Source organism: Symphodus melops, assembly GCF_947650265.1.
Source record: "Symphodus melops genome assembly, chromosome: 12".
Taxonomy (NCBI): Eukaryota; Metazoa; Chordata; class Actinopteri; order Labriformes; family Labridae; genus Symphodus; species Symphodus melops.
Genome location: NC_136702.1, coordinates 14,217,431 through 14,237,715, shown reverse-complemented (window position 1 = coordinate 14,237,715; position 20,285 = coordinate 14,217,431). Strand labels below are relative to the sequence as shown.

The following is a 20,285-nucleotide window of genomic DNA, read 5'->3' as shown; positions in this document are numbered from 1 at the left end:
AAACTGCACTGAGCTATCAGCGGGATCTTGTCCCTTTGGGTTAAAGCTCGCTTTGGATCTTTTTGTACAATGTGTCTCTGCTTCTGCATTCAAAATGTTTCCAGACTGATTGAAAGCTTCTCTCTTTTCAAAGCAAATGTGTCACCTCTTTGAATCGCGCGTATCGTGTGTCACAGAGGTGGAAAGAGGGAAGTAAGGGAGGTGAAAAAAACCTACAATCAAGTGCAAATATTATGTCCTGAATTTTGAAAGTTGAAAGAAAAGTACGAGAAGGAAAGAGCGGGGGGGGGGGGAGCGAGAGGGTTGATGACACGCCACTAAAAGATCCCACGCAGAATCCAACCAGAGAATTTGCAGTACATGTTACGCATCTTAAACCAACATGCCAAAAGGTCCTTTGGGAGAGTATTCTGAATCAAATGCAGCTTTCACACATCACGCAAGCGGACATGAAAGTTTAATATCCAATTTTTATAATATGTCTTCAACTCAAGCACACTTTCATCACTCAAACAAAAAAATGGAAGTTCAAAATATATGTCTAGGATTGAGTGTTTATGTTTACATAAACGAGGACAAAAATGTAATCCAGCTTCATCAGACACAATCTGGAAGCAAGATGTACTTTAAAAGCATCCTCAGATCTTCTTCTTATTATTGTGTGTTGTAAAGTTTCTGTGTGAGTTTGTGTGCTTCAACATGTTTTCTTTCTGAAGTGTCTGTTGAGAGGAAGAACCCCTATGGTTATCCCTTGATTAAAAGGGTGTCATGGGACTCAAACACACACACACACATGCAGGGAACGCTCAGTGGGAGAAAAAGAAAAACATGTGAATTACAGACTGAAGCACCCAAAAGATCAGTCAGTCATATATATATATATATATATATATATATATATATATATATATATATATATATATATATATAGATCCAAGAAAATCTCACCATCAATGAACACATACTGAAGTAAAGTGACTAAAAATCAAGACAATACTCGTCGTGTCAAACATTTGTTGCACCCAAATAAATGGCAGTGATTGTGATTCTTTCTGTTCATTAAGCGGCTGTCTCCCTGAATAGGGTGCGGCATCTCAGGGTGCCCACTCATGCATTTCCCTTCACTGTGTTGTTTTTGGCAGACGCAGTCTGACGGAGGCTAAATCACTGACTACTGAAAAGTCATTCACTGCAATGCGTGCCTTCACGTCGATGTCAATGAGAGCGATAAACCATAAAGAAATGTTCATTTGAATTTAGACACCCTTCACTGTGCAGCTATGTGCTTTTTCTGCTGAGTGCGTTGTGGGTGGTCTGAACAAAAATGACACATAGGAAGTCATTGACCCAAATATTAATGTGTGTCTCACCATATGTGGCTCTTGACCCGGCTGGCACTGAGGGCAGGCCTTACAGCTGTTACTGGTCTGGTTGAAGAACTCGTACTCTCCACAGCTGGAGTACTCTGCACTAGCAAACATGCAACACACCTGGAAGAACAACGGAGAGAATGACAGACTTAATAAAAAAGTGACACCTTTACCAGAGATGTTTAATATACGATTTTATGCTTGTGAACCAAAGACTGTAAATATTAATGGACGAAGTGTGAGGGGCTTCATCCATCTGTTACAGGAGAAAAAAAAAAAAGACACACTCTATGTCATAAAGCAAAGGGAAGCATATCCAACATGCCACAGTACGACTGAAGCAGAACAGACACATTTTTCTGGTTCGTTAAAGTGATAAAAACTGATTTACACACAACATTCGCAACAGCAGCACTGTGAACTGAGTGTACTAAATGGCTAATTAACAAACTAAAAACAACTCAAGTTTAATGTATTCATTTGCTAAGGATTAATAGCACAATTTTATTAAGCAAAGAAAACCCCATTTGACTTCTTCAGTGATACTCAGAACGTTGCGTCATCCTTGTGTTGAAGAGATGGCACCATACCAGTATTTGCTTGTGTGTCTGTGCATTGTGTTGGTATCTGTGTGTGTGGCATTTTGTCATTGTGGCTGACTGTAATACGTCGCAGCTGTTATTTATAGCTTAAGCAGCACACTTTGTTCTTTTCCAAACAAACTAACTGACTTTAAAAGTCATCTGCAGTCCAGAAACTAATGGAGGCACAGAGGAGAAGTGCATGACTAACTCTCTCCATCCTCTCCCTGTTGTTTTAATAACATCTCCCTCTCTGTCTCCTCTTCATCAGAACCATCTCATGACAGCACACACAGGATGCCGCTACAGTATACATACAAATGTACACTTCCTGTGTTTGAAGTGTTTGGGGTCAAATCATGGCAGGCCAACTAATCTGTGAGTCATTTACAGCAGACTGAAAAAGGAACTGACTTAACCTCAAGCACCGGATGTACAGTCAGTGTGAATACAAAGTAGTATATAATGAGTAACACACTCAGCAATTAATCCTAATCTGAATTTGTAGTTTTCTTTATTTTTTTTTTAAATAAAAAATACATGAAAAAAAAAATCACATCAGAGAAATACGATGCTTTCCCTCATCAGGAACATTTTTCTCTTAAAGAGATAGCTCACTGTTGTTGCAATCTTGGTTTAAATAACTTTGCAGTGCATTTCTACAGAGTTAAGAGACAGATTTAGATCTAAAAAGAAAATGAAGCAATCAAGAATTTCATTTTTAGTATTATATAGCTTTCACAATTGCAGAGAACTCCTGATATTTGCTCGAGGAGCTGTAGCATGTGTGAATGCAAACAGCCACATTTTTTTCTACTTAGACTTCCACCTGGAGTTTCTCCTGCCAGTCCCCCAAGTGTTTTTTTGTGCTTTTTTTTATGTGAGAACGCAGCAGGCTATTCTCCTGAGAGTTCACCTCAAATGGGAGCGTCCTACCTCGGGAGAGACCTCCTGTCCGAAAGGAAGAGTGCCCCTCTGTGAGGTGCATAACCTGAACAGCCAGGTCAGGAGAATATCCGGAGCACTCCTACTGAAATTATCAATTTTCCGGAGTGCATATGTGAAAACAACTTTGTAGTCACTTTTATCGGTCAAGCTCTCAAAATCACTACGATCCTACATTTCCCATAATGCAACTCAATAGAAACATCTTGACCCATATTTACAACCCTTCCCCTTCTATTTGGGATGCAGGATTCTGTAAAACGTCCTGCAGAGCTTTCCAAAAGTATGTGAAATTATGAATTCCTCAGAGTCTACCCTCTTCGTTGTTTTTTACTATTTGAGACGAGAAGCATAATCCTGACACGTTCTTCACTTTATCTCAAATAAGCGCTGACGTATACAGTTCTAGGGTCACCACGTGCTGATATAGTAAACCTACACCTCTCACTAAGTGTGTTTCACTATTTTCTGAGTGCTACTGTGTCAGCCTGCATGTGCACACAATAGATCACAGAGAGGGTAGAGAGGCAGAGGGAGGAGCTGTTGGGAACACTGCCAGGAAGTAACAAAACAAGAACAAGACAACAGTGATCAGGTTCGAGAGGTATCGGCTCTCTGGAAAGCTGTAAGGTCGACTAATTGGCTTAAGTGCTGCTGAGTTGTGCAAGCTGCTGGTACATGATAGCTGAAAGGCCTTCACGACACGGTGCCAAATGTGAAGTCGAATATGAATGAGAGGGAACAAGAAGGTTTAAATGGATGATGGTTTTAAAGGTCAGAAAACGCTAAACGAAGGAGTTTATTAGAGAATGGGGGAAAAAAAGAGAGATTAAGAGGAAAGGAGATTATCAAAGTAAGGTGAGGTAAAGACTTACTAAGAGTGATGACAGAAAGATGGACTTCTTCTGACCTCTCCTCTCTGACATGTCTGCGTCTTTTTCCTGAGAGAAAAACAGAGAAAACGTCATTACTTTAAAGCTTCCCTTTGAAAACAGCAGCGTCATGAGCGTTAGGGGTTTCTGCCAACAGTAGTGCTGTCAGTGGGCACAGTGTGTGTGTGTGTGTGTGTGTGTGTGTGTGTGTGTGTGTGTGTGTGTGTGGCCCAGATGAGTTCACTGTCCCGTTGCCATCACGTCATCGTCTATAAACATGTAATCGCAGCAGAACAGCCCATGGCGTTCTTCATAACTGCAGGTACACATCACTGTTGGCTCACCTCGGCTCCGGTAAAGCACGGTGATATCACTTAATAACACTTCATTATATGGACGCTTATTTATTATGCATTTCTTGCAATGTGGCTCAGACTTTTGTCAAGACCTTGTTTAACTTCTGTGATTTGATGACAACTTTGTGCTGCAAAAAGGCATCAGGTGTTAATTCTGTGTAACAAAAGAAACCGTAGTGTTAAACGTATAATTAATTCTATTTCAGGATAAGGCTCGTCTTAAAAGATTTCACACCTATGAGACATGACTGCAAGTAGGGGCGCCGGTGGCAAAGTCGTTAGGGTGCACATGTACAGAAATGTATCCTTGAAATGGGAAGCCCAGGTTAAAATCCCACCTGTGGCTCCATTACTGAGCCTGAACCTGAACATGCAGTAAATTGCAGGGATGCTACTTGTGCTGTAAGGCCATCTTGGGAACGGGTAAACAGTCACAAGGTAGCTGTTTCTAACAATCAAGCTGATATGTGGAATTTGTTACCTCCTAGAAAAAACCACTCCTCTGTTGTAAATCCTAAAAAGAGGAAGAAAGAAACTTACAGAATTGTATAATCATAGCTGTTCACATGTGCTTTTAAAGCTGTTGATAACAATGCTTCATGAAGTGTGTTTGTATTTCTCTCAGCAGAGAGTCAATATCCCCATTGTAGTAAAGTGCTATTGCGTGTTTACTTCTCTGGACATGTGCAAGATCATCATTGTAATTGAAATGATATGTGTTGGCAAAGGTCTCAGAACAACTTGGGGGGAAAACAAATCACACAAACATCCTGTTCAGTTTTTAATGTCTAAACCAACAGAGCCCGAAAGATCAGATAAATTATGTAATGTGTGTGTGTGTGTGTGTGTGTGTCTTTGTCTGTGTGTGTTGTCTCTAACAGTGAGGCGGGGCAGGTGAGAGTACTGCTTCTGCTTGCCTTAAAGCACAGCCACATCAACAAACATTGTAGGAGCTCCCATTGTAATGTAGTTTTCATGTACTGATAGTAAAACATCATTTAATACCCTGACCTTACAATGTCAATTACATCCATGGAATCAGATGCACGTAAACTTAGATTCAATGTTTTAGAATGGTACAGTAATTATCAGGGAAGTGTGTGCAGGAGTTTCATACTATCGGCCACATTAAACACAGAACATATTTTTTTAATTATTGTACATTAAGAAGTATTAATTACAATTTCATACTTCAAATCCATCTTTTCCTGTCAGCTAACATTTATTTAGCTAAACTGGATTCTGGTGCATATTTATGTATCTACAAGGGATTAGAAAAAAAGTGACAGGTCTCAACATTATCAGTGGTGGAGTTAAAACATGTTCTCTCTCTCTCTCACACACACACACACACACACACACACACAGTAGACATACACAAACACTCCCTAATTGCTGTTATTCAGTCCATTTGTCAGGGAGCCTTTTTGAGTTTTAATAACAGGATATAAAAAAAGCAGGTAGAAGTACAATTGTTTACTTTAATACTTTTCTTTGATTCAAGGTCTTTATTCTGAAGTGTATATTATTGTTTCCAAATGTAATCTCAATGGTGCATTTGTGGTCCCATTCATGTGCGTCAGAGTACTGAAAACATAAAAAGATCCCATCAGGAGAACTTCAAGTCTACACGCTTAGAATCCTGGTTGCTGACTAAATCTCACATTAGAGCGTCAGTTTAGTGTGTGAATGAGTCCACCAAGGTCGATTGATGGTAAACATCAATAGCTTAATTGCTGAGCTTTAAAAACAAACGTTGTATAACAAATAGGAGTTCAGCTACAGACAGGGTCAGAGTGGGAATTTCATGGTTCAGACCAGGCAACAATTAGTTCACAACCTTTTACTGGAAAAAAAAAAAAAAAAAAAAAAAAAAATATATATATATATATATATATATATATATATATATATATATATATATATATATGAGATAAATTAATATCCCTAATTATAATAATTCCAGGATATTTCTTAGTCTTCCTTCCTCACAAACATTTAAGTATTTAAGTCCAGTCTAAAGTTGTCAGAAGTTGTTTTGGGAGTACTTTTCATATAGACCACTTTCAGACTCCTACCTGGAGCTGTGGGCTCTGGTGCTTGGTAGTGGCTTTTCCTTACTCTCACTGTAAGCAGCAAAGTGGTTGAGGGTTTCCAGCTGCTTCTGCTGCTGTTTACTACACCAATAACTAATCAGCATTGTCATGTCCACCTGACACATTACAAGCAAGCCTATCACTTGTTTAAATCTAATGAACATATGAAGTTTGACACATTTGGCCTTTTTTTTTTTAATCCGTTTTTTTTCCTCAGCTCCACCTTTGCTCTTTTTTATTATCCATCCCTTCGCCTCTCGACTTTTCTTGAAGTGGAGGAATTAACCCATGTCAATGAAAAAACATAACAAAACCAATGTTAAGCTCTTGTTTCCAGCATGATCTTCCCGCCCAAGCCTACTGTTTGGCTGTCTGAGAACATGACTGTCTACAGTGAAGCACTCATTTCCATCCTGAGCGGGAGCAGACTGTTACATCTACTTACTGTCCCTGTACTTTGGTCCCTTCGAGGTCCTACAACCAGTCTGGCCCACCAAGTATTTTTCCTGGTTCCCCAGATTAGCCACTCCGGGACCTGGCTCTAAAGGTCTGACAGGCATACAGGAGATCCAGTGTTTGACCTTTGTTTGACAAAAGAGCGTTTGTTTTCAATATACGTGCAGGCATCACACCCTTTACCCACAAAGCTTACCAGCTGACTAAAACTAACCACTCCTTCACCGTAGGGGCCACAGACCAGACAACAGAAGCATTCACACCTCATCTTTGGCATTAAGGAATGTAATTGTTTTGATTGATGTGTCCTGAGGTCAAATGTGTTCAAGTCTGCACATTAACAGCTAAACTTTAAACTCCACCTGAAGGTGTCGGAAGCAACAAAGTCTGTTTTTTTTGTGTAAGGGTTTGAAAGAGAGAAATAGGAAGAGGTTGCCATTATCTGCTATCAGGGGTCATGATCTGTCTGTCTGGCTCCAAACCTCTGATTTCACTCTTCCATGTCGCACACTTGAGTGAAAAACCTTCAGATCTTCAATGACGGCTAATCCCTCAACCCTGGGGGTTTGATCTTTCCTAATTACAGCTTGCACTCACACACACACGCACACACACGCACACACATGCAAACACACATTAACACAGATATATGGCAGAGAGTTGGCTTCTGAGAGCTAAATAATCTTAATTGCACAAGTCCTTGTGGTGAGACCACAACCGGTGTGTATGCGTCTCTGTGTTGCGTGTTTGTGTGCAGACTGTAGATGTGTGTATGTGGTTGTGTATCACTGCTGAAGAGATAAAAGGGAAGCTAGCACATTTTTTTGCAATCAGGAAATAAAGAACTGCCAAATGGCTTTGGACCCCCTCAAGGCTACTCATTATGGGGTTAAAGTGATACACACACACACACACACACACACACACACACGTACATGTATATCCATATACACACTGCTGTGTTTAAAGACTGAGTGTCTTCTGACACTCTGTTCTACCTCGGTCTACCCTCTCTAACCTCCGTCTCTCTGTCGGGACAAGTCTGAGATGAAAGTCAGCCTAAGTTTTTTGCCCCCCTGGGGGTATCAATCTTCTAACGAGCACATAATCTCTAATAAATAACCCTTCTGTCTTTAGCTATGTCATTAGCAGGTACAGTATGTGTACTTCCTTGTGGCACCGTCGGAAAACAGATTGTACTGCGCAGTTGCCCGCATGACTGTTTGAAATCAGAGCTGATGAAGGATCAGCTCACTGACTGACGTATATCTGCAAAAATAAACACTGTATTATCTTGCAACGTTTTACTTCTCAATGTGTTCTTTTTTTTTTTTGCAATCACCCTCTTCAACTTCCTCCTCTCATTAGCTCCTTCTCATTTTCTGCTTTTCATTAGCTTGCAGTTGATTGCTCTTTTCGTCAGCAGAAGAAATCCAAAATGAAATTCCAACACAACAATGGGAGGACCTTTACGGCTGCTTCATTAAAAAATGCACAAAAACAAACCCATTGACCTCAAAAACTCGTTCAATACAACACAGACCGAAAAGAAGACTTCTTTCATCAGAGCTGCCTGGCCTGTGTGTGTGAGTGCGTTTCTAATTTCTAAGTACTGTACTATCTGTTTAACTGTGCTGTATACTCATAACCACTTTCATTCATGTTGTGGTTTGTTTCTTTATTTTTGTTTGTATTGTCATTTTTGTATTTTTTCTGTAATCTACTTTTATTTTTCCACATTTATTTATTGTATTTTTTTTCTTTCATTTAGTTTTTTTATTATTTATCTATTTATATTGTGTGCGCCTTTTGATAAATGCATTTCCGCTAAATATGACGGCCAAAGGGAAAAGACTTAGCTTAAAGTCATTATCAAGACATTTATTAGACCCTGTAGTCGAAAGGAGGGGGTTGTTATACAGAAATTCCCATGCATCAATTTATACACACACACATTAGAAGGGCAGGGACACCTTAATTTTGGCAGTCTTAGCAGCCATCCTCCCATTAGTGCCAGTCATTTTCTTTTTTATCATCTTTGCATTTGTATTCTTTGTGCTTACGCTTGGGAACTTACTATGTAAGCAGCCCGGTAATTTCTATAAACAGAGAATTACCTTGTTATGACTATGACCATCCAAAGTCAACTAATCAAGCTATAGTCTTTCAGAACTAAGAACATTGTATTTATTAAAGGAATGGGGTATTCATCATTGGTCTTTAGTTGAAAACAACAGTCATATCTGTGACACCATACTTTGATGTAAATGCTTTGCTTTTGAATAAGCAGTACAATTTCACTGCTTTATCAGTGGGGTAGGTCAGGTTTTCCCCTTCAGGGGAATCCCTGGTTTTCTAGGTGCTTTCTTCAACTGTTAGCCTCAGCAAGGCTGCAATACAATATCACTGAGGATCCGGGACAACTCCATGTGGACCCCCTAATCAACAACACTGGAAGCCACGTAGAATCGATCCAAGAGGTGGTATGATTAGCATACTATATTATATTTGTTGTTCTGACAGTAAATAATAATAAACAGTTTCAATGGCATTTGATATGACATTTGGTTTATGTTCTTAAACAGGCCACAATGCAAGTGAACTCATGTACTCTGATGTTACAGGGTCTGATTCCAGACACATCAGTGAGCCTTTTTAGATATTCTTTAAAGTCTATGCCTGTCTAGATTTTTCTTTGACCCTTTGCTTTTTTTTTACTTTACTTTTACTTTACTTTGCTTTTTTAGAGCTTAAACTCAGGCTACCTTAGACCTGTTAAGTGCACAAATGGGACTAAACCAGCGTCAGCGTTTTAAAGGATAACTTCCATATAACGGATCTTCCAGCGTAAACAGTGTTAAAGATTGTTTTTGTTGTCTGACTCTTTTTGCCTTTCTCACTAATATAAATCCTTACACTTAAAATATAATCTAAATATTTTGTGCTTCCCTCTATTTATGTTGTCAAGTACCATTACCAAAGGATTGTAGGGGAAATGGCTTTTCACCATCTGTGTTTAACCCCGTAAGGGATTTTCATTATGTTGGTTTATAATCACCTCCTGCACAATTAAGTAATAAACCAATCACTGGCAACGGAATTTGGCCAAGAACCAAACCAATAATTGGGGTGGAAAAAGTATTAGCCAAGAGTTTGTGGGCTCATCCACAGCACTTAATATCTGATGATGATTAAATCGGCAGCATGCGGATTCGGGGATCTCAGTCGTCCTGGTTTTGGTATTTCTGAACAGAAAATCTGTTTTCCATTGCCATCTTGCTTTTTTCTCTCCCTTATTTAGTTCTCTGAAAACGCATGTCTTCCTCTGTCTGTGTATATTTCTATTATCTATTGAAAATCTGCTGATTAATCAACACACATCATGTAAATGCTTCCTATTCAGGCACAATTGTACATAAAGCTGCTGGGTCGCTAATATTTCAGGCTTAAGCTGGTCGCTTATTATTTTCCCAATATTTGTATGATCTGGAAATGAGACATAAGATGTATGTCTCACTCCAAACCAAGAAACAATAAAGGGAATACAACCCACTCTTTTGTACGCGCACACATAATCCTTTAGCTTCCAGGCCATAAACAAGCTCAACTGTTCATCAATGCTGTGCTGAGGAGCCCTCTCCCTAAAAAGCAAGTTATTTCAATCCTTTCATAGACCAAAGCTCAACCTGCCAAATCTGAGCAAGATCCTAAACATATGTTACTCACTCAGACTCTGTGTGCTTTTGTGTGTGCATACATCACCCTTAATCCTGCTGTTTTCCAGACAACCTAGCAGCAAGTATATCAAACTTACCATCTTAAAGCCCCTGACACAAGAAGAGGTGGTTAGCATTAGCTCCCCTTTCACAAACATGATACAGATGTCTGTTCAAGGAAAGCTCTCCAGCTATCAAGGAGTACAGATCAATCCCGTCACTGTAAGAATTGTATGTTTTTCACTCACTCACACAACCAAACCTATTTATAAGAGCTGTACATATATAGCTAGTTAGCTTTAAGATATCCACAAACGAAATTTAAAAAATGAAACAAATTGTGGAATTTTCTAAAAGTTAAAGTTTAATGATTTAAATTAGCGATACACTTCAACCTTGTGCTGGTGAAACATCAAGAAAAAAGCACTAACATTGAGGATTTTCCCTCTATCGAATTTCTGGAGTCAGTTGTTTAAACTTGCACCATGTAATGAAAACAACAGCGACAAGGCTCATTTAATCACATATCTATACGCATACATTTTTCATCTCTACATTGGATTATTATGTCTCTGATTATCTGTTGTTTTGTGTTTCATTGTAGTTAGTGATGGGGATTTTGACTCTTTGCAGAAAGAGAGTTCATTTGACACAGAAAGTCTTTTGGCTCCAATGCTTGTTATTTAGTACAAGTTCTATCTAAAAGTTGTACAGCAGAAATCAAGTATATCCGACATAAATATCTCTCTGAGCCATGACTGTCTACAAGGAGTGAGAAGCGTGAGTCCCGCTAGCTCTGTTGTTTTGAAATAAATATAAAAGCTGTTTTAGTCAAGGAGACTCGAGAAAAGAAGATGAACACGTGAATTTCAGGTAAATGTTTGTAGATCATGTGGATTCCATTAAAAGTTATATGCAATGTGAAGCTACAGGCTAACTAAAGAGCGCGAACATTAGCCTGCTAACACAACAAAGCCCGCCCTATGCAAATGAAGCTCGATTCCCAAAAAGATTATTCTACTGCTTGCACTTGACTCCTTTGTGTGAATGCGAGAGGAAAGGGTTGAAGATTTATTGCTGAAGGAGAACTGAGGCTTTAGTACGGCAGAAGTGCAGCCAACCAGCAGTTTGATTTGGTTACATGCTATTGCTCAAGGGCAACTTGTACTGGATAAAAAAGTTGTCCATTCTGCCTTAATCTTCATACAATAGACCTTATTATATCAAAAATAACAATTGTACACCTTGTTGGCTAGAAAGTTTAAAATATGTATCAAATATATCTCAAAACATTCAAACATTATTTTTTAATTCTTATTAATTGCAAACAAATATATACTGTGGTTCTTATCTTAATGGGGGGTAGGCAGCACAACATAAGAAAATCTCAACATGATTGAATCTTAATGTTTTCACAACAGGGAAATGTTTCTGCATCGTAGGAAACAATTAAGAACACATCTTCATGACTTGTATTTAATGAAATTTGTGACCACACGGGAGCTGGCTCCTCTACTCATCATAGACAAGTTGGCCATAAAAGCAGTTTCTTTGCCTGCAGCACATCAGGCTCAACACTCAAGTGTCTTTGACCAATCAATGATACCATTCTGAATTATATTGATATTAAAATAATAACAGTTCATCTTAAAAACTCTGTGATCATCTTTTAAAGTCGACAGGGAACTTCATTCAAACACCATGCAGCACCTTAATCATCTATAAATACTTCCACTATTCTGCCTGAAAGCATCAAAGCACACCTTAAGTCAAGTGTTACCGACGGTTCTGCTCCGACTTTCAATAATAATTCCGAGTGTGTGTTCAAGAATTTGGCCAATCCACTGTCAATCCACTTTTAAGTAATTATAAGTGCCCTGTCTGTCTTAGAGGTGAATTATGATGGAGGAATGTGCTGCTGGCACTTTGTCTCCCTTCTAAGATTTGAAGGCAGCTGGGGAGTAAATAGAGGGGAGGCGGCAGGGCTGTCACTCAGAACTCGACCAACCGCTGTCCTCTTCTGAGAATCCAACTGTGAGTTTCCAGAAACAACCAAATAGGAGAAATTGAAAGCATTTAGCCTCATGTGCATGAATTAATTGAACGCAATTCTGCAAATTAAGCTCACATAGTGTAGAACTGACGTGTGAATCGTCCCATCACTTTTCTATAATACTATGTGTTTATTAGTGCTGAAGGAAGTCAAACACACTGGACAAAATAGCCATCAAGTCTCTGCTGTCAAGAACTAAATGAGCCAGAAAAGAGATAAGTCTAATATGCAACACGATTACCATCTGACTTTGATGTGAAAATAAACCCATGATTAAAGTGATTTCCAACTTTGGAGACAGACGCAAACCTCAGACGGCAGCTGGCTCTCGTCTGCTGACTAAATATCAATTTACTCAATTTCCTTCCCATGGCAGCATCATGGTTTATGAGAGTGAAATGTGTTTTCAGAGTGTCAAAACATGCTTAGCTTGAATTGACAAATCAGATTGGAGTTAGTACTGCTGTTACTGGGACACACACAGAGATGCAACTCAAATGTCATTGGAAGAATCATTTAAATGGATGCTGAAAGAAGTGTCAAGGAGAGCCAGAATAGACCGAAAAGCTCCTTTAGATATGGATGGGCCAGGTTTTTTCCAAGCAGAGACGCAAACCCACCTACTGTAATTTAACATCAATGAGACCAAATACAAAGTGTGTTTCTGTACATGCACATGTGTGCATGTAATGTTTCTTCATCTCTCTTCATCTTTTGATTGCTTTAATTACAGACTTAGTGTCAGCTTCCCACTCTCTGCGCAGGAAAAACAAACTCTTAGGGTACATGAAAAGAAGTCTCACACACACACACGCACACACACCTATCCCAGCTCGAGTCAGTCAGTAGGCTCTTTGATTCTCTGCCTGCCGGTGATCTGTCTTTCATCGTCTCCTCTCCCTGATCCCTTGTTCCCCTCTTTAGCTCTGCAGGGGCAGAACGTCTCTCTCCCTGTCTCTGTCTCTGTTTGTTTTGCTCTGGCTGTAGGTGGGAAGCCTAATCTGTGACAGAAATTCATCTGTATACGTTATTGCTTCCTTTTTAACAATTTACAATAAAATTTTCACATTTAAGAAAATGCGTAGTCTAACTATAGGAATGAATTTCAGAGAATGTAGAAAATGCTCAGCTGTAACAATGATGGACTGTAAATAATAATAAAGGTGCATCTTCACTGGAGATTTTGTATTTTACAGCTTTTGGATAGTTTCTGCATATTTAATGCCAAACAGTAGTTAGTCGTGATGGATGGATGGGGTTGGGAGGTACGAGGAATCTCTTCATAGTTCAAGATTTCCGTATTTTGAAGGGAGTTAAATTTGCAAAACAACGTGTTTGTGCTTTTTCGATTGACTACATGAGCAACACAAGGTTATACAGTACATTTCTACAGGTTCAAAGGTCACAATTACCGAAAATATGATCTCTCAGCAGCTTCCTACCAACCCCACTGTCTCACCAACAGAGCCAGAGACAACACCGTTGACAACAAACTGAGCAATGTTGTGCAGCCATCGACACAAAACGATCTTAATTAACAAATGAACCCAAAAAAGTGTATTTTCTGAAAATGAATTCACTTTCTCTAGTTTTCCACGATGTTAGACTCTAGTGAAAAGAATAAATAACTAACGGATGTAGGTTCGTCATACACTCCTGAGAACTGCAGACACAAATTAGACCACAAAGGCCACATTTTGATTACACGTATTCCCCGGGGCCTCCATGGAGAGGTTTCAACTTTTGATTTAATATTGTTTTGTCTTCACTGCGCATGGGGAAATAATAGCGGTTAAAGTGAAACCTGTTATTATATTTTGTGTTGCTTTGCTGAGATTATTGCATGCTAATTAAAATACATACCTGTTATTTTTCAGAGGACCTCCTGGCGGACAAGACTGAAAATAATTTACTTTGATTTCATTTACAATGTTTGTCTTGTGACTGTGAGGTGTGCTTTAAAAAAACGACTTGTGGAGCATGGTGAGACACTTGTGATAACAAGCAAATTGGAAGACAAGAATGAAGGGTAAATTGTCAGTAGATGGTTGCTTTTGTTCCATTATGCGTTGCGTGTGTTAAGAAGGTTTACATCCACAGCAGACTCTTACAGAATAGAGATAATAGAAAACATTGCAGACTGCAGCTCAGTGGTAAATTATTTCTTTAGAGCAGTTGCACTGTCAAATGTCAGTGAGTATCTCAAGGCCATGTAGTTTAGTGATCTCAACATTTACTTCAACAATTGACAATTAAACAAAGTTGATTTATGAGTGATTTCCATCCAGCAAACAATATAATCATTTTATTTTTCCCCAACGAGTAATAAATTGTGACGAACCCTAAATTAGTATTATTGTTAATAAACATGTCCAGAGCTACATTTTGATGTACTTCTAAAAGTCTGTAGAAGACGGTTGTGAATGAAGTCATTTTGTATGTTTTCCAGATGTAATAAAAAATAAATAAATCTCAAATTGATGATCAGGGATGAAGTGGACACTGAGATGTTTGTTTCTCCCTAATGTATCATCTCATCCCAGCTCGTCCCGTAAATCTCAAAGTCTTACATTTTCAACAAAAAAAAAACAAGCGTACCATAAACAGAATGTAAAGGATTAGCTGTGCACATTTTGATGGTTCTGGTAAAGCGTTTTGGATGAAAGCCTCCACAAACCAGTCATGCCGTAAATTTCATTGTAATAACCTAATGAGCTGAAATAACTTTGCTTCCATGAGTAAACCGTCTCTGACATGTTTAGTGGAACTCCCTCTTAGATGTGTGAAGCATTATGAAACACTGGAACTGAACACGCCTCCTGAGCTCTATAAATTACTCGACTGGGGGAATGGAAATGCTGCGTGGATTAGAATCAGCTGTGATATAAATCTCCACAATAACTTTCACAAGAAAAACACCACGCTTTCCTCTCTGTGACATCACTCCAGGATAAATGGGGTCATTGTGTGAGTTCTAGTACCGAGCAGCATTAAGTGAGTAAGTAAACAAATTATCTATTCACTACAGGCTAGTAAAGGATGATCATGACTACAGGCGCTGGCTTTGTGGGCTTTTTTTGCCTTCATCCCTTTAATCCTCAGAAATCATATGAACTTCTTTTGAAGATGAGTTACACTCCCTCCCCTGTTTCTTCTCTGTGTCTCCTTCCCCCTTCTACCTGTGAACATGAAAGATTCAATGGCAGGAGACACTGTGCTGGGGGCTGCAGGGGGAGAGAGACACACAGATAGAGAGATAGAAAGAGGTAGAGAGAGGAGGAGGGGGATAGAGACGGATTGATTTTCACCTCCAGCAGCTACAGTTCAAAGCCAGCCAGCAGACTTCAGAGGCTCGGCAGGACCCGGCATGTCCCTAACCGGGCTGAGCTGCCTGTCTGCGGGCAGGACTTCCCCCGGGGGCCCCGAGGCCCGGGACAGTCAGGCGGCACCAAGAAAACAATTATGCAGACAGAAAAAAGAAAGGTGTGCAAGGTCAGAGATGCACACGTTCTCTCTCTTGAATACATAGAACACCCAGCGTCAACGCCACACTGCCAAAAACCACAACTTGACTTAGAATCACACAAAAATGGCCAACAATCCATTCCTTCTGCATGCTTCAGTAGTCCCTTCACTTGTGAAAATCAAGTCATTTGTTTACAACTGCGAGTTTGGGAATAAAAAACCAAAGCCATGTCCAAATGCATTGCCGGCCTTTCAGTGAGGTGAGTGATGTGAGAAACAACCTCATTTTCTTCCACCTTGGGCTACAAGCTTTGCAGAAACATGCAGAGAACCTTCCACACACTCCAGAATGTTTTTTTGTTGTTGTTTGTTTTATTTCTGTGTGTATCTTTAAGACACTGCTTAAAGATGTAGTTGTCACTCATGCAAACCGTTCTAAAAAAAAAAAAACCCAATGTGTTGCACCTTACAAAAATCCGTGTTTATATGAAAGAAGCCTACACTGGTGATTAGTTGGGATACGTCAACCTATTTATCTATTCATCTTTTTTGCTTTCTTTCTGGGGGGGGGGGGGTTTCTGACAAAAATAAGGAGCCAATTTAAAACTACTTGAGTAGATGTAGCCACTTCTTCTATTTTCATTTGACATGCAACACCAGTATTTCTATCTTAAAGCAAACCTGTCCCATAACAATTCATCTATTTTTTTCCCCTCAAAGTATAAAGACCGTAAAGCATGTTTGTCTGGCATAATAAGTGTTTCTCAGGAATTTCCCCGGAGTCTTGCAGCAATCTGTCCTAACATTCCTGAGAGCGGAGCTGCTCTTACCTGGAGCTCGATGAGGGGGGCACGCTGCTCTGCTCTCCGCTGCACTACAGGGCTGACTGCCGGCGGACGATCAGTCCTGATGATCGGTGATCAATCTCTCGCGTGGTGTCGGAGAAGCATCGCCGAGAGACTGGCTTGTCTGTGACTTTTTACTCCATGGAGTGTTAGTTGTGGCTCAGTCTCCACTCCGGTGCATGTCGGTGTATCTGCAGGCTCCTCCTTGGTGAGAAAAAAAAGTGAGAAGTTTCCTCCGCCCTGAATGAGAAATAGATTAACGTGTCACAGGTAGACTGTAGTGCGCTACGACAATTAACACGCTGCAGGCTACGACTCAACTGCACCACCTAGTGGCAGTACCGAAGAAGGACACCAGATTCACCATCTATCAACACAGATATTTACACCTTACATTCACTGAGCAACTCTAGAAAAGCACAAACATGCTGCATATCATGAATAAAAGAAAAATATTTATATTTCCAAACAATGTACAGTATGATAGTCTTAAAAAACATTCGCTAAAGGGCATTGATTGACAGAGATTTATTATACTTTCTGTACATCAACTGCAGTATTTTTTCCTTTCATATTCTGTAAAGCATAATGCTTACAACATGCTTTCTTTGTAAATGCACAGTGCAGACAGTAGGTGTGTATTTACATGAAAGAACCTTTCAAATCAGGGCTGCAACTTTACTAATTATTTTCATGATCGAATAATCTGAATGTTATAAAGCAGAAAAATGCTCATTGTAAATCAAAATTAATGTTCATGATTGATTTCTCTTTTTTTCCAACAGTTCAAAATCAAAAGGTATTAATTTATCATCAAGAATAAAACATTTTGGAATATAATATACATATATAATATTATATACCTACTGTATGTTTAATTTCTTGTGAGTGCAATGTTTGTGATTGCTAACTGTTGGTGCCACTTAGACTACCTCTACTTTATCTAACCAGCAAAGCTATAAAATAAGACATGACATTCAGTATATTAAAGTAAAAAAACTGTCTTTGTTTGGAGAGCTGGACAGAGAAAAGTTATAAACTGATATCTAAACAACTTTTTAAATCCTTTGTGTTTCACATTAAACCCTCCTAAAGACAGAAAACACACGCTTCTTACTTCAGATGATGAGTCTTTGAAACAGCAGCTATAAATTAGTGAGAGTATGTCTCTGTTTTTGTGTGATGTTGATGACTGGTGACTGTTATCTGAGTCTGACTAAAGCTTGGACTTTAGTCTTCCTCTTCTCCTCCTCCTCCTCCTCCCTCTTTCCGCTGCCTCTCCTTTTCTCAGCCACAGGAAGGGTAAGATAAAAGAGGGGCTTTGAAAACACTGGGAGTCCTGTAATTACTAACTCTCCCTCTCTATCACTCCAGCTTTGTCTTTACCTCTGTCTCTCATTTTTTCTTTCTTATATTTATTTTTGTTTTCTTCTTCCTCTCTCTTTTTCTTTTCACTTTCTCTGCTCCTCTCTCAGTCTGTCTCGCTCTCCGTTCTTTCTCCGTCCTCCTCTGTCTTTTCTTTATTTTCTCTGTCATCCTGTCTGCGTTCCACTTCTTCTGGCTCATTGATGTCGATCCAGGGGCTTCCTGACTGAAAAGGAGGATGAGAGGAGAAGAGATTAGATCAGAGGAGAAGAGAGGATAAAGAGAGGATGAGGAGAGGATAACAAGAAGGCTGATGAGTTTTGCTGAGAGAATGATGGCTGCTCGGTCGCACACCGGACAAAAACACAAATTAAGCAAAACCTGTGTTTACTGTGATGGATGATGGAATGCAAAAAACACATGCGACTGCACATTAAGGTGAAATGGAGTATAAGAAGACAGGATATGGGAGACAGTGTGGCATTTATGATATACGAGACAATACAAGCAAGCAGAGATACATGAGGCGTAATGTGACAGAGAAAAGATGAAATAAGATCAGCTATGATGAGATTAGGGATTATCTGATAAAGCAACGCAACATGAAATGATAAAGGATTACTCTTCCCTCACTGCACACAGGAGTTCTTGTAGTATTAAACAGAAAGAAAGCGCAAGGAAACAATTGAATAAATCACATATAAAGAATACTTCATATAATTAACAAGTTGTGAATGAGGTGTGAACACCGACACTTTCTTTCTTCAACACTTTGAGCATTACAGTAGACAGGTTTACCACGTATGTGGCGTGCATGTACCAGCTTCTTCATCTATATATTTGTTTTAAGGCTTTTGAAGCATTTTGTGTGATATTTCAAAGTTCTGTTCATAAATCTACGATAGAGCTCCAACATTAGAAATAATCTAGCGTTAACGTCGTCTGTACAGAGGATAAGGTCCTGGCTCCTTTCACACATTTCATTCCTCACTCTCTCCCTCGAATTTCCAACTCTATTGATCTGTCTCTCATATAAAGGCTCAAAAAGCCCCAAAAAATAAACCTAAAAAAAAAATGTAATAGAATGTAACATAATACAATAAAATATGGGTAGCCTGTAAAGCAAACAACTAGCACTAAGAGATTTTTAAAGTTAATGTTGAAGGACTAGTTCTAATGCACAGTTAAAGGTTACAATAACAGTTAGGGGCTATTGGAGTCTGAAAAGCAGCAATGTTTAATCTTAAAATGATTTCTAAATCTTACTGAGGCAAATTCATAAATCTAAAAGATGCTTTAATCACTTGGCCTATGAATACATTACAGCACTGGTTAAATATACAGTATTTGAGTCTCTGTAAAGTATATTGGTCAACATGCATTAATGTTAGAGATCAGAGATGTAGCTGCAGCAGCTGTCACAAACTCTCTCCCCCCAGCCCTACATCAAAGTCCTGTAGCTAAAGAGAACATAGCAGTCAGGGGAGGCCTCCTTTACTGCTCGGTATAATGAAGCAGGGGCTTTAATTTGCAGTGAAATCATTAAAAGCAAACTTCCTTGTTTTTATGAGCCCCAAGGAGGCTTGAACTGTGAGCGGCGAAGTTGAAAATATGGTTTGCTGCTTTCCTCTTTTTACGGATCAAGCTGACGCCATATATATAAAAAAAAAAATGAATGAGATATCTGATATTTTTCTCTCAATATTTAATATTGACTTCCATGGAAAAGTAGAAGTGTGTTTTGTAAATATAAATAAGTAAGTTGTTTATAGAACCGCAGGGTATTGACTCTCCCTCCTGAGTACAAGAATGATGATGACTTTAAACACATATTTATGCATTATTTATTCTCTCTAGATGTGTGTCTGATTCACCATCAGTATCAGTTCTCATCAAGTTCTTCTAACTGAATAAACACAATTATGAAACATAAAAAACCAAAGTTTATATGCAGACCAAAACATTAACTTGCATGTCACATTGTTCAAACCCTGAGAAATATGATGCGTAGGAACTTATTGTTGAGTTCTTTTGGTTAAAAAAAAAAAAAAGAAAAGGTTTTTCCCTGACCCCCTGAAAGAACTCACACACTTGCTAGACAGTTGCACCTACCACAGGCTCGATGACCTCGATAAGCCCTGATGGCATCCTCCATGCACATTGTC

At 39.1% G+C, this 20,285-nt stretch overlaps 1 protein-coding gene across 4 annotated transcripts in view; it reads right to left on the bottom strand.

Moving 5' to 3' along the window:
* Positions 1-17,696, bottom strand: part of edar (ectodysplasin A receptor) — a 40,212-nt gene extending 22,516 nt beyond the window's left edge. Inside the window, exons 1-3 of one of the 4 annotated variants that reach the window (XM_079356988.1) lie at positions 16,741-17,696; positions 3,772-3,837; positions 1,371-1,490 (exon numbers count right to left, since the gene is read on the bottom strand). In XM_079356988.1, the coding sequence (XP_079213114.1) occupies positions 1,371-1,490; positions 3,772-3,822 (171 nt within the window). In that variant the 5' untranslated portion in view covers positions 3,823-3,837; positions 16,741-17,696. Of the gene's footprint in view, positions 1-1,370; positions 1,491-3,771; positions 4,027-6,665; positions 7,357-16,740 lie in introns of those variants that run through there. The other 3 variants (XM_079356989.1, XM_079356990.1, XM_079356987.1) reach the window with 3 other exon arrangements.
* Between the last annotated feature and the right edge of the window lie 2,589 nt (positions 17,697-20,285).